Source organism: Urocitellus parryii, chromosome 7, assembly GCF_045843805.1.
Source record: "Urocitellus parryii isolate mUroPar1 chromosome 7, mUroPar1.hap1, whole genome shotgun sequence".
Lineage (NCBI taxonomy): Eukaryota > Metazoa > Chordata > Mammalia > Rodentia > Sciuridae > Urocitellus > Urocitellus parryii.
In genome coordinates this window covers 103504441-103520296 of record NC_135537.1, presented here as the reverse complement: position 1 = coordinate 103520296, position 15856 = coordinate 103504441, and the positions used below count along the sequence as shown (strand labels likewise).

General features: G+C 35.7%; 1 protein-coding gene across 1 annotated transcript; it reads left to right on the top strand.

Annotated features, from left to right (window-relative positions):
* Positions 1-2474: 2474 nt before the first annotated feature.
* Positions 2475-4932, top strand: LOC144255786 (YTH domain-containing family protein 3-like). Its single transcript, XM_077800709.1, has 2 exons — positions 2475-2572; positions 2629-4932. Exons 1-2 carry the CDS (start codon positions 2512-2514, stop codon positions 4335-4337), a joined length of 1770 nt encoding a protein of 589 aa, XP_077656835.1. The 5' UTR covers positions 2475-2511; the 3' UTR covers positions 4338-4932.
* The last annotated feature ends 10924 nt before the right edge of the window (positions 4933-15856 follow it).

Sequence of the window (15856 nt, the reverse complement as noted above, 5' to 3'; positions counted from 1 at the left end):
AGCCATGGGGATTACAGACGTGCGCCACCATGCCCACTTAGCTTTCTTGATAATACATACTTTATGGAATAATGAAGTTTCAGGTGTTACAATAGAAAATTTCTCTGATTAAATTTAGTAACAGAATATTTGGCTGGCTGATAAGTTTGTTATTTGAACATCTTTTAAGTGGCTTTTGTAAATGCATGATTATAGACTGTGGGACATAAACTTAGATATGTATCCTGAGACACTGATACTATAGATAGTATAGTATGGAATACTATAGAAAGCTTTTTGAATGGAATTAAAAGATTTTTCTTTTTTTAAAATTGTAGTCTTTTTTAATGAAAGTATTTTTTGATCTATGCGTGAGATATTTAAAAAATTATAAAATATTCAATGAAAAATGCATAAAATAAATTTGGCAGGGTAGCATAAGACAGTCACCCAGGTGAGAACTATAACTACTACAACGCATAAGATCCTTGTGTATCTCTTCACTCCAGAAGTGACTGTAATCCAGACTTTTGAGGTAATAAGTTCCTTCCTTTTAGTTCTAGTTTTACCACTTTAATCACAAGTGTAGATATACTGTACATATTTTTCTTTAGATCCTGCTTCTTTTGTTTCCTATGTTTTTATGTGAGATTTATTTATATTTGTTGCTGTAGGTTTTTCGTTGCTGTGTACTATTACATTTTATGGTGTACAGTTTACATATTCCTCTGTTGGTGGACATATGGGTTCTTTCTAGTTTTTGGTTCTACAAAGAATGCTGCTATATGTATAAATGTTTTTGTGCATGTCTTCTACTTTATACATGCCTGAATTTCTCAGGAATTTACATCTGGGGAAGGAATTGCTGATTATAGGATGTGGATATTTTCAGCGGGCTGTTTTAGAAAGAGGCTGTGTCAGTTGGTTAGCCATCAATAGCATATGAATATAGGGATTAATGATTCTCCCTTCTTTTAGCTGGTGGAGGCTGTAACTCACCCTAGGCTTCTCATAGGCATTAGTAGTATATAAGAGTGTGGCCTGGGGAGTTAGACTGTGTGGGTTTGAATCCACCATTTAGTACTGAGACCTTGGCTAAGTAACTTGACATTTTTTTTAACCTCTTCCAAGTGGTAATATTTTCCAGTTTGTCTTTTGGCATAGAGTGATGGGGTATCTTCAAGTTATTTCATTGAATAGACTGCCTGGTTGGGGTTCATGAGAATTTGTTACATGTATATTGGTTTTTTTTTTTTTTGCAAAAATTTGCTTTTTATTTATTTGTTTATATAATTAAGTGTATTCTTGAACATTTTGGTTTTCAGATTACTAGGACCATATCACTTATTACTTCTGTATCTATCTGTACAATGCCTTATATTTTCTAAAGCATTCACATTTTTTTCTGACTTTATCCTTACAATAGTTCTGTTAGGGAAATAAACTGACTTATTTCCATTTTGGAGGAGGAAACTGAGGCCCAAGTAGGATTTGGTGACTTGTCATAGTCACTCCATCTTTGCATTAGGTCCAGGGCCTGTACTCAGGTGCCTTTTGAAACTCCGATTTAGTTTCTTTTAGTTCAGTGACTCTGACTTATGTAAATGAGTCTTGAAAAACAACAGGTTTTCAAACACTTTAGAAATGGAATGTATCATCTTTACTATTTGCATGTTTAACCATAACTGGAAGAAATTATATTGTCTGTGATATTACATTTGTGCTTGTTTTCAGGGTGTGCAGCCTGCCACAGGTGAAGTTGTGTTCGATAGTTTCCAGGACTCTCCTTCCTGTTCCGAGCTGGAGACTCGGATATCAAGCCTGCAGCTGGTGGAGCTGCTACTTCCATCAGACTTGTCAGAGCAAACAGAGATGCTCATTCACAGGGTCACTGCTATTAGGTATGTTGGCATGCTGTTTGAAGATAATGATTCTGAAACTGATTTACTGACAAAGCCAAACTTGTTAAAGTTGTTAAAAATAGATTATAATTACAAAAATTATATTTCAATGTAACTTAAAAATTTTTATATTTCAGCTTTTTTCAAAATTCCGTTTCAGAATTGTATTTCAAAGTAATGGAAATTTTCAAAAGAAAATTACCCGTACTGTCTCTTTAATGTAAGACTATAAAAATGATCATTTTAAAGGGGCTTCTGATATTACTTAATGCTATTGTTTGGTAATTAAGGGGCTTATGATATTACTTCAGTATATTGTTTGGTAATTTTCAGTTTCTGGAGATAGGATTCATTTTTTGGAAATCTTAGGTAGCAGACTAGGGAGTCTGTCCGCCATTGTGGACCCGAGAAGCGGAGAGCGAGAGGGAAAGAGGAGCGTGCAAGCGTAAAAGACGGGCCCCTTCCGCTGACTGCCGAGCGCGAGGCCCTCTTCGTGGTTTCTCAGTGAGCGGCTGCAGCTGCAGTGGCTGAAACAATCATTCGCCTAGAGCGACAACTAACTGCTGTGAGTGCACGGGGAGAGGCCCAGGCGGCGGCGGCGGCGGCGGCTCCTCTCGGGTTGCGGTGAAGAATGTCAGCCACTAGCGTGGATCAGAGACCTAAAGGGCAAGGCAATAAAGATCTGTGGGGAGGTGGCACTTTGCAAGGCTATTTGAAATGCTAAGTGTTTTGTGTTACCTGCTTTAAGTTTCAGTACAAAACGGTTCGATTCATCAAAAAGATGCTGTAAATGATGATGATTTTGAGCCATACTTAAGTAGCCAGACAAATCAGAGTAACAGCTATCCACCAATGTCAGATCCATATATGCCTAGTTACTATGCTCCATCCATTGGATTTCCATATTCTCTTGGGGAAGCAGCATGGTCCACGGCTGGAGACCAGCCTATGCCATATCTGACAACCTATGGACAAATGAGTAATGGAGAACATCATTATATACCAGATGGTGTTTTTAGTCAGCCTGGAGCATTAGGAAATACCCCTCCATTTCTTGGACAACATGGATTTAACTTTTTTCCTGGTAATGCTGATTTCTCTACATGGGGGACAAGTGGATCTCAGGGACAATCAACACAAAGTTCTGCTTATAGCAGCAGTTATGGCTATCCACCTAGTTCTCTTGGGAGAGCTATTACTGATGGACAGGCTGGATTTGGCAATGATACTTTGAGTAAGGTGCCTGGCATTAGCAGTATTGAGCAAGGCATGACTGGACTGAAAATTGGTGGTGACCTGACAGCTGCAGTGACAAAAACTGTAGGTACAGCCTTGAGCAGCAGTGGTATGACTAGCATTGCAACCAATAGTGTACCCCCAGTTAGTAGTGCAGCACCTAAACCAACCTCCTGGGCTGCCATTGCTAGGAAGCCTGCCAAACCTCAACCGAAACTTAAACCCAAGGGCAATGTGGGCATTGGGGGTTCTGCTGTACCATCACCACCTATAAAACACAACATGAATATTGGAACTTGGGATGAAAAGGGGTCAGTGGTAAAGGCTCCACCAACCCAACCAGTTCTGCCTCCTCAAACTATAATCCAGCAGCCTCAGCCATTAATTCAACCGCCACCATTGGTGCAAAGCCAACTGCCTCAGCAGCAGCCTCAGCCACCACAACCACAGCAGCAACAAGGACCTCAGCCGCAGGCCCAGCCACACCAAGTGCAGCCTCAGCCACCGCAGCTGCAAAATCGCTGGGTAGCTCCTCGGAACAGGGGAGCGGGCTTCAGCCAGAACAATGGAGTGGGCAGTGAAAACTTTGGTTTAGGTGTTGTACCTGTCAGCGCTTCACCTTCTAGCATAGAAATGCATCCAGTACTGGAAAAGCTAAAGGCCATAAACAACTATAATCCCAAAGACTTTGATTGGAACCTGAAGAATGGACGTGTGTTTATAATTAAAAGCTACTCTGAGGATGACATACATCGTTCCATTAAGTATTCTATCTGGTGTAGTACTGAGCATGGTAATAAGCGTTTGGATGCAGCCTACCGTTCCCTGAATGGGAAAGGCCCACTCTATTTACTCTTTAGTGTGAATGGAAGTGGACATTTTTGTGGAGTGGCTGAGATGAAGTCTGTTGTGGACTATAATGCATATGCTGGTGTCTGGTCTCAGGATAAATGGAAGGGCAAATTTGAAGTTAAATGGATCTTTGTGAAAGATGTTCCCAATAACCAGTTACGGCACATTCGCTTAGAAAACAATGACAACAAACCAGTAACCAATTCAAGGGACACTCAAGAGGTACCTCTAGAAAAGGCTAAGCAAGTGCTTAAAATAATTGCTACTTTCAAGCATACCACCTCAATCTTTGATGACTTTGCACATTATGAAAAGCGTCAAGAAGAGGAGGAAGCCATGCGTAGGGAGAGAAATAGAAACAAACAATAACCATATGGAGATGTCCTATTAAAATTACAACACTAATGATGTAGACTTTGGAAATGCCTAATAAGTCAAAGAAGACGTTATTAAAGCTTTTTTTCTGCTTAAGGTGACATCTTTGAACACTTTAACACAAAATTGACTCTTCTTGTAATGGTTTTCATCAGCGCATCTGCCCTTATACTCACACCAAACACACTTGAGAACTGTAACTTCGTCAAGCACTTTCTGTCCTGAAGCTTTTACCAGTATCTGCTGTCTTTTGTAATTATGCATCCTAGCTAAGGCACAGAAGACTGAATGAATGCAAGGATTCATTAACTCTTTGAATTTGTTAAATACTAACAGTTAACCATTAGAAGTGGTTCAATGATGTAAGAGTCACACTGCTTCAACTTTTTCTTTGTTGTAGTTTTTAAATTGTCAATTTTTAGCTATTTCAACAGATTAAAAGCAAAATAATCATGCCATATTTAGTCCTGGAGTTCAAGTCTAAATGTTTATGTGAAAAATTATTGTAGTAAACTTTTAATATGGCAAAGCAACCTTAAGCTCTATTTTAGCCAAATGAAACATAATCTGAAATTATATTAGAACATTTCCCTTGTCTTCAAACTTTTTGGTGTAACAGAATATTGATATGCAGCTTGGTGGATTTCACCAGTTAATGCACATTCTTTTCCCCTCTTTCCCTCAATTATATGTATACTGAGAAATGTGCATTTGTCTGAGGAATTATTTTGTTTGCTACCACTTAATGAATCTCAAAATTTTGAGTAAATGTACCTCAGTCTAATCAGACTTTTTATGACCTTTATAACTACGTTTAAAATCCTTAATTCCTATTTCTGGGTGTTTGCGAGCCTGATTGCTATCATGAAGTAAAAATTTATTATTCTAGATATTCACTAGCTAAATAAACATAGTTCTTGTTTAGCAAGCATATATTGTCCCTCAACTCTTTTCTCCAGCTTTTGCAGTGTCCTGGCATCCTTAAAATACTTTGAGAATATGGCCTTGATCCATGAATTAAATCAGTATCTAAGTGAATGTGTTGATGTTTTATTGATCAGATCTATATAAGTGGGAATACAGCATATATCTGGGTATTCTTATAGTTATCTTTTTAACATCTTATTTTTTTCATTAATTACATATCAACATTAATTTTGTATCTTTAAACAAATTGATTTTGTATAATTGAATGTGTCAAGCATCTGTATTAACTGATTTGATGGCATAAGGTTATGAAAATAATGTCCTGCCCCTTATATTATTGTTCCAAAAGGAGAAAGCTATGTAGAATTATATGTTAAGGGTGAAAATAGCAATACAGTAGATTTGCATACCTTGATGTTTTGCATTACTCCATTTATGTTTACATCATGTTTAGAAATGTTTTCATTTACTATGATCTTTGGTCACTTCAACTCAAAAGCCTAGTGACATATTTCTTTGAGGCTTTCATTTATATAATATTTTTTTTGTACAATGTTTTCTTAAAACGTACAAATACTGTATTTTTTTTTTTCACTCAAATACAGTATTTGTAGAAAACTGTAGCTACATCACAGTTCTTGGGTAGTCCCAGTGTAGTTATATCAATGTTTACTGAAGGGAACATCAAAATGTTAGTGGTATATTTAAAAATAAAGATTTTCTTAAAGGAAAATTGCACCTATTTTACCTTTTTGAGACTAAGCCATGAAATCTTGTAACACGTCTCTTCTTAACTATTTACAATAAAAATTGGCATTTGGGTATAGTCACCACAGCAATGTTCTATGTCTCTAATATTGTATAGGTAAGGCTTGCCAAAGATGATTGTTATCATTTCTGGAGGTTCTATTGGAGAAAACTGTAAAAGGGTGACCTTGTTGGAAGGATCTGAGTCCTCCCCCTGAGGTTCTCTTTTTATTGGTGCTTTATTAGGAACTCTGGATATTTTTATAAAACTAGTTACATTATAAATGGATTCAAACTTGTTTAATTTATATTAGGTTTCTATTAGGAAATGTCATGGAAACACCCAGCATGTAGGCTGATTGCAATAGACTAAGACATTGTCAAGTGTTGCTTAGAGTCTATGCATGGTGAGGAGTACATCCCAGTGCCTTTAACGTGGATTTCTAATATTAAGTGAAATGGGTGCAGCATTCCTTTGGGAAAAAAAATATATCAATTGGTAATTTTGTGGTTTTCTCATTTAAGTTTTCCCCAACATACCGACTTTCTCTTTCTCTTGGTCTGCCAGGTCAGTGTATTACAAGATGTTTTTTCTCTAAATGAAATTATTACAGGTTGTCTTGAATGCAACCAAATGAATGTTTCTTCACTGTAGGGACCAAAAAAGAGAATGTGGGCTCTACAAGAGGAAATACCTAATCAAATGTTTGAATAATCATGAATGAAGACATTATTGTCCCAGTACATTTCTCTCTTAATGTTTTTCTGAGGTCTGGTTTGAATGTTTCTTTTTAAAGTTATCTTATGTGGGTATTTTCTTTTGAAAGGTATTATAGTTTGTATACTTAACAGTAAGGGGGAAAATGTAACCAAAATTAGTATTCTTTATCTATACATATTGGTACTTGAAGATTCCTTTCAAAAGAAACCCAGCCTTTTTTTAAATTTTAGTACTTAATTCCTCATTTTAACTTAAGTGATCTTTCTAATCCAAAAGCTGTGTTATTTTTTGAGTACAATGCATGGGGGTTAAGCTGATGTTAAAACAGTTTGCAATAAAAAAAAAAAAGAATCAGCTTAAGTCATTTAATCAAGTGCATTCTGCATCCTTTAAAATTAAGTTTGAGAGATTTAAGAGAATTGTGTTTTCACTAAGTTTTGCATATCTTTTGTTATGCCATGTAAATTCCCTTTTTCGTATGATTAAAGGAAGGTTATGATAAAATGATTAGTTCATTTACATTCACTTGTAGCAATTACTTGAGAATTTGAATTTTGTCGTGTTTGGGTTTGTTCATTCCTGTGAATGATGGTACAGTTAGGTGAGATTTTCTGTTATGGTACCCAAACTCACCATTTGGTCCTCTTTAATCTTTGAGGGTTTCAATAAAAATTGTTCACTCAAAAAAAAAAAAAAAAAGAAAAGAAATCTTACGTAGTTTTGAAAATGCTTTCTTTGTGCTTTATTTTTTTTTTGATTTTTAAAAAATTTTTATTGTTGGTTGTTCAAAACATTACATAGTTCTTGACATATCATATTTCACACTTTGATTCAATTGGGTTATGAACTCACATTTTTACCCTGTATACAGATTGCAGAATCACATCGGTTACACATCCACTGATTTACATATTGCCATACTAGTGTCTGTTGTATTCTGCTGCCTTTCCTATCCTCTACTATCCCCATTTTTGTGCTTTAAGTTTCAATTCAGTGCTGCGTCCAGTAGTTTCCAGTAGTTTTATTTACAAGATCTAAGGTCACATGACTTATATATGAAATGGTGTAATGGGCACTGTGGCTGTAGAGGAAGAAAATGAGTTTATTATATGTGTCTGGCACAGTTGACAACCCAGTAGGAGAGGCAAATATGTACATATCTAACTGGATTCATGAGGCATGATACGTTACGTACCATTGAGGAGAATTCTATACTGCCTCTGTGGAACAGTGGTGAAGACCAGCAGTGGTGGTGAAGAGACCAAAATTTTGGGCTGGGGCTTGAATGAAGAGGAAGTTGTATATTGAGGAACTGGACTTTAGAATTAGGCAAGCAATCACATAAAGATTTTCATTTAGTAAGTCGACAAAACAGTTAGAAAATCAAACTGATTTATTAAGTGAAGTTCCATATGTTTCTTTGATCTTAAAGTTAAGAGTGTTCATTCTATTTAAATGTAACTTCCAACAAAGTAGCTTTCATAATTTGTTTTTTGATTATAACACAGACATATGTTCATTTAGAAGTTAGGATTTACAAAAAAGAAAGATAAAGTAATTCAAAATTGTAAAACCCATAGATAACTACATTTTAGTGTATTATTTCTGTATACGTATACCACTTTTTTCATTAATGAACTTGGATTTGTATGGCAAAATCACTTCGGTATCCTTTTTTTCTTTCTTTTTGAGCCAATCCTGAGTAATTTATTCTGATGTGTGTTAAGGAACGTTGACACACTTCTGTGAAGCCCCAGAAGTTTTTTTTGTTTGTTTGTTTGTTCATGTTTTTACTTTTTAAAAATTTAAAATTTTTTAAAAACTTATTTTAATTAGGTATATATGATGACAGAATGCATTTGATTCATTGTACACATTGCAGCACAACTTTACATTTCTATGGTCGTACACGATGTAGTGTTACACTATATGTGCAGTCATACATGAACCTGGGTTAATGATATCCATCTCATTGCACCATCTTTCGTATCCCCATGTCCCTTCCCTACCGTTCCTTCCCCATGCCTGATCAAAGTTCCTCCATTTTTCCCTTGTCGCCCCCATTATGGATCATCCACTTATCAGAGAGAGCATTCAGTCGTTGTTTTTTGGGGATTGGCTTACTTCACTTAGCATGATATTCTCCAACTCCATCCATTTACCTGCACATGCCATAATTTTATTCTCTTTTAATGCTGAGTAATATTCCATTGTGTGTGTGTGTGTGTGTGTGTGTGTATATCACAGTTTTTTTTTCCATCCATCTATTGAAGGGTATCTAAGTTGCTTCCACAGTTTTAACTATTGTGAATTGAACTGCTATAAACCTTCATTAAACAAAGAAAAAGTCAACAAATAAAAATATCAAAGCCCTAGAAAAAGAAGAAAAAACCAACCCCCAAAGTAGTAGAAGACAGGAAATAATTAAAATCAGGGTGGAAATCAATGAAATTGAAACAGAAGAAACAATTCAAAAAATTGACAAAAAGATAGTTCTTTGAAAAAATAAATAAAATTGACAAACCCTTAGCCACCCTAATGAAAGAAGGGAGAAAAACTCAAATTACTAAAATTTGTGATGAAAAGGAAATATCATAACAGACACTATTGAAATATAGAAGAAAATTAGAAACTATTTCGGTATCCTTTTTTTTTTAACTTAAAAGCTTCCCATATCTTTTGTTTATTTTGGAAAACTTCAAACATACAAAATTATTCAGAATAATGTAGTAAAAGCTCATGAACCCATCAACTAGCTTTACCATTTCTCAATTCGGAGCTTGTCTTATTTCATCCATCTCCCTCTCTGGTTAATTTATTTTGAAGCAAATCCTAGTAAACATTATTTTATCTGCTAATATTTCAGTAGGTACTCTTGAAGGCAAAATGATCGCACAACATATAGTTATGTAAATAGCTCATCATTTATCCATTTCCCTTTTGTTATGTTGTAATCATTTTTTTCCAGTATTATAAATATTGCTGTGATGAATATCTATGCAAATATTTCTGTATGTGTGGTGCATCTTTATTTCCTTAAAATGAATTCCTGAAAGTAGAATTTCTAACTCAGGGGGTGATAACTATATATTTATAAAGCTCTTGATTACTTTTTAGAATTAATAATATTAATTTATATTTCCACCAGTATAGCACAAGAGGGTTCCTTGAACCCATGCCAACACTGGGGGTGATAATTTAAAGATTTTTAACCTTTCACATAGGTAAAAAATTCCACATCAGGTCCCCTAATTTTGTTCTTAATTCTTTTCTGTGTTCAAACTTGAATGATTAAAAATCATATAGTAAAGTTACAAGGGGTGCTGCTTTTGTTTTTTGGTTTTTTTTTAATTTTCTTTTTTTTTCCTTTTTTTTAATTGATTGTTCCAAATATTACAGAGCTCTTGATAAATCATCTTTCATACATTTGACTCTATTGGGTTTTGAACTCCCATTTCTACCCCAAATACAGATAGCAGAATCACATCTGTTACATACTCACATTTTTACATAATGGCATATTAGTGACTGTCTTAATCTGCTACCTTTCCTAACCCCTACTATCCCCCCTCCCCTCCCCTCCCACCTTCCCTCTCTGCCTCCTCAGCTGTTGTTCAATTCTCTCCCTTTTCCCCCCCCTCCCCCTTGCCCATCATAACCTCTTATACTTTTGTGTATCATTGAAGGTCTCCTACCATTTGCAAATCCTTTCAGTTCTCTCTCCCTTTCTCTCCCCCCATTCGTCTTTGTTTACAGTTAGTCTTTTCCTCATGCTCTTCCTTCCTGTTTTGTTCTTAGTTGCTCTCTTTATATCAAAGGAGACATTTGGCATTTGTTTTTTAGGGCTTGGCTAGCTTCACTTAGCATAATCTGCTCTAATGCCATCCATTTCCCTGCAAATTCTATGATTTTGTCGTTTCTTATTGCTGCATAATACTCCATTGTATATAGATGCCACATTTTTTTTATCCATTCATCTATTGAAGGGCATCTAGGTTGGTTCCACAGTCTAGCTATTGTGAATTGTGCCGCTATAATAATTGATGTGGCCGTATCCCTATAGTGCACTCTTTTAAGGTCCTTAGGGAATAGTCCGAGAAGGGCTATAGCTGGGTCAAATGGTGGATCCATTCCCAGCTTTCCCAGGAATCTCCATACTGCTTTCCAAATTGGCCTCACCATTTTGCAGTCCCACCAGCAGTGTACAAGTGTACCCTTTTCCCCACATCCTCACCAACACTTATTGTTGTTTGACTTCATAATGGCTGCCAATCTTACTGGAGTGAGATGGTATCTTAGGGTGGTTTTGATTTGCATTTCTCTGATTGCTAATGATGGTGAGCATTTTTTCATGTACTTGTTGATTGATTGTATGTCCTCCTCTGAGAAATGTCTGTTCAGGTCCTTGGCCCATTTGTTGATTGGATTATTTGTTATCTTATTATTTAATTTTTTGAGTTCTTTGTACATTCTGGAAATTAGGGCTCTATCTGATGTGTGGGGGGTAAAAATTTGTTCCCAGGATGTAGGCTCTCTATTTACCTCTTTTATTGTTTCTCTTGCTGAGAAAAAACTTTTTAGTTTAAGTAAGTCCCATTTGTTTATTTTTGTTGTTAACTCTTGGGCTATGGGAGTCCTATTAAGGAATTTGGAGCGTGACCCCACAATATGTAGATCGTAGCCAACTTTTTCTTCTATCAGACGCAGTGTCTCTGGTTTGATATCTAGCTCCTTGATCCATTTTGAGTTAACTTTTGTGGCTGGTGAGAGAAAGGGATTCGATTTCATTTTGTTGCATATGGATTTCCAATTTTCCCAGCACCATTTGTTGAAGATGCTATCCTTCCTCCATTGCATGATTTTAGCCCCTTTATCAAATATAAGATAGTTGTAACTTTGTGGATTAGTCTCTGTATCCTCTATTCTGTACCATTGGTCCACCCGCCTGTTTTGGTACCAGTACCATGGTGTTTTTGTTACTATTGCTCTGTAGTACAGTTTGAACTCTGGTATCGCTATACCTCCAGATTCACACTTCCTGCTTAGAATTGCTTTTGCTATTCTGGGTCTTTTGTTTTTCCATATGAATTTCATGATTGCTTTATCTATTTCTTCAAGAAATGCCGTTGGGATTTTGATTGGCATCGCATTAAACCTGTAGAGAACTTTGGGTAATATCGCCATTTTGATGATGTTAGTTCTGCCTATCCATGAACAGGGTACATTTTTCCATCTTCTGAGATCTTCTTCTGTTTCTCTCTTTAGGGTTCTGTAGTTTTCATTGTATAAATATTTCACCTCTTTTGTTAGGTTGATTCCCAAGTATCTTATTTTCTTTGGGGATATTGTGAATGGAGTGGTTTTCCTTATTTCCATTTCAGAGGTTTTGTTGCTGACATACAGGAATGCCTTTGATTTATGTGTGTTGATTTTATAACCTGCCACTTTGCTGAATTCATTTATTAACTCTAGCAGCTTCTTTGTAGACCCTTTTGGGTCTGTTAAGTATATTATCATGTCATCCGCAAATAGCGATAATTTAACTTCTTCTTTTCCTATTTTTATGCCTTTAATTTCTTTTGTCTGTCTAATTGCTCTGGCTAGAACTTCGAGAACTAAATTGAATAGAAGTGGTGATAGTGGAGGGGGGGGTGCTGCTTTTGGAGAGCTAAAAGAATTAATCAGATCTCTACTTTTTATTTATAAGACTAGTCTTCTAGAGCTGTATTTTCAGTATTTCACATTTGACTTCATTTTTTTCATAATTGAATATTTATTTGACTTAGGCTAATACAAATTAAATTTGATCAGTTGCATTATCAGGCTCATTTTCTCTCTTCTGCTTATTTATTCAAAATAATAAAGACAAAATTCAGTACAATGTCAAAACATCCCACAATGAAGACACTGCCAAAACTGAATTTTTGTTTAACAAGAACCATTGCCTAGTGATATTCATAAATGTCCATTTATCACATGAGATACCAAAGCCTGAATTTGGAGACATTTTGGATGTCATATATGAGTTTTACCAAATTTAATGATTGCATCTGTCTTGTTTTGATTTGTATTTCTTTGGTTAGCATTGGGAGTTTATATTTTTTCCTCTGTTTAATGACCACATGTAAGTGCTCATTCTTTTGCATACTTTGTTTATTTTAGTTTCATTTGACTAAACAGCCAAAAGTTGGTATTTCTGTGGAGTACCTATAGCTCTTTCTCTCTCTCCCTCTCTCTGTCTTTCTCTTTTTTTGTCTTTATGTTTTTTAGACCAGTTTTAGGTTTACAAGTTTAGCAAAATTGAGAGGAAGGCATAGAGATTGACCATGGATCTCCAGTCCCCACACATGCATAGTCTCCTCTGTTATCAACATCTTTCACCAAAGTGGGAAAATTCTTTTCAATTCAACGTTGCTGTGCTCTATAATGCATTGTGTAAAGATTCAGTTCATTACTTTTTTCTCTCTTTGAACTATAGCTTGACTTAGGTTGTTTGCCTTCCTCTTGGTACAAACATACCACTTTTAAGTCTGCTTCCGCCCCCCCCCAATTAAACTTTGACACCCATTAAAGTGTTCTTTATTGCTAATATGAATTTCTTTTAGTTGTAAATGGATACAATACCTTTATTTATTTATCTTTATGTGGTGCTGAGGATCGAACCCAGAGCCTCACCCATGCTAGGCGAGTGTTCTACTGAGTCCCAACCCCAGCCTCACTAATATGATCTTAAATGTTAAGGCCAGGTGCAGGAATTGAAGCATGTAGCAGCATTCATTTTAAAAATTGGTAGTTGGGGATCTAGGACAGTGTTTTTCAAATTGAAGGTAATGAAATCAATTTGATCATTAGTAACTAACACTGACTTAGAATAGGATATAGAATAGTGCACATGTTTGGTTAGGGTGGGTATTTTATGAAATCTTTTTTTTTTTTAGTTTTATCTGTGTATAATTTCTAATCCTCTCTCTAATACCTATCATGTTTATAATGGTCCAAGAAAATAATTTAAACTTCTAATTTAATATCAGTTAAATGTAATTTATTAATGTAGTTTGGTGATTATTTCACATGTTTTATTGATTAAATATTACCCAGAAGTATATTTTTAAATAGCACAACTCAAAGGAAGTGAATGATTAAAGGCTAATGAATTAAAAATTCTAGAGTTGACATGATTTGCTGATTATATGTTGCCTACATAGAATATCCAGAAGTGACAAATTATTTGAGATAATCAGAATTCAGCAACGTCATTAAATATAAGATAATGTATAAAGATGAAGTGTTAGCAACAACTTTTTCAATGGTGTTCTAAGCAGATTTCTATTTTCCTGGTGTCCTGTTTACTTCTTTGTGTTTGCTTTTTGTTGAGAGAACTTCCATTAGTTATTCTTTTAGAGGAGGTCAACTTGTGACATTCTCTTAGTTTTCCTTCATCTGAAAATATCAGTTTCTCCTTCATTTTGAAGGATTTTTTTTCCTGCCAGATATGGGATTCTGGGTTCTGGGTATATATTCTTTTCTTTCAGCACTTGAAAAATATTATGCCACTTCTCATGAGAAATCTACTGTCATTCAAATTGATTTTCCTTTATAGTTAAATTATAGTTTCTTTCCTGCTCCTTTCAAATTTTACTTTGTCTTCAGTTTTTAGGATTTTAATTATGATGTGTCTTGGCATGGAGATCATTGGTTTTATTCTGTCTAGAGTTCACTCAGCTTCTTGAATCTGTAGATTTAATACTGCCAAATTTGTGAATTTTTCATTCATCCATTCATTCTTTCTTTCTTTTTTTTAATCAAAGAGTTTTTCCTTTTAATACTTTTAGTTGTAGATGGACACAATGCCTTTATTTATTTTTTATGTGGTGCTGAGGATCGAACCCAGTGCTTTACATGTGCCAGGCGAGTGTTCCATCGCTGAGCCCCAGCCCCAGCCCCATCCATTCTTTCTTTCTTTTTGTTTTTCAGCCTGCTTTTGTCTTCTCTCCTTCCAGGATGCTGATTTAGAAAAAAAAATGTTAGATTTTGTTGTTTTGGTTGTGCAGGCCTTGAGGATTTCTTTTTATTTTGGTTTATGTTCTTTGCTGTTCAGATTGGGTTATGTCATTTGTTTGTTCCATTTTTCTGGTTCGCTGATAATTACCTTTGTCCTCTTTGTTCAGCTATTGATTCTATCCATTATGCTTTCTGTTTTGGTTATTGTATTTTTCACTTCTAAAATTTTTGTTTAGTTTTTCACTATGTCATCTCTTTGCAGAGAAGTTTTCCTTGCCTTGGCTTTTATCTTTCCATTTGCTTCAGGCATATATGTTTTGCTATTAAAGCATTTTTCATTGTAGCTGTTCTGAAAGCTTTGCCAGATAATTCTGACAATTCTGCCATCTTAGTGTTGACTATTGATTGTCTTTTTCAATCTAGTTTGAGATCTTCCTGTTTTTTGGTATGAGTGATTTTTTATTCCTGTGCTTTTAAGAATCTGGATTTTATTCAAGCCTTCTGATTTCCCTGATGCTGCTTCAGCAGGATGGAGGTGTGCTGACTCATTATTGACAGGTGGGATAGAAGTGTGGGTTCCCTAAGTGGCCTCTGTTGTTACCTGAGAGAAATGGATGCCTCTTGTTCCTGCTGAGTGGGGTGGGAGTTCCAGTTCCCCATATGGTTGCCTTCAGTTCTCTGACATATCATTGTCAGAGGGAGAGGAGCCTCATTACTGTTGGGTGGGAGTGGAAGTCCATGCTCCTTACATGGGCTCCTCAGATACCATGGGGTTCAAGGGCTCCTTCCTGGCCAGTGAGGATGAGAGTCTTGGGTTTCTACTTGTGCTTCTCTGACATAATTAGCAAGGGGTTTGGAGTGCTTCACATCAGCCTGATGAGAGTAGATATTTAGGTGTCTCTTAGTCACTGCTAATACAGGTAGAGGTGAGACCATAGGTTTTTATGTAGACTTTGGTTAGGTAGAGTAGTTATTGTCTAAAAGTTTTCTCTTTTTAATCTGACTTTTCCTGTGTGTTTATCTAGGGACAAGAGATTTTGTGAGACTTTTTTAGGGGATGGGGATATGTGCCCCCTTGACCTTTCTAGATTGTCAGCTGCTTAACTCCAATTTTGGG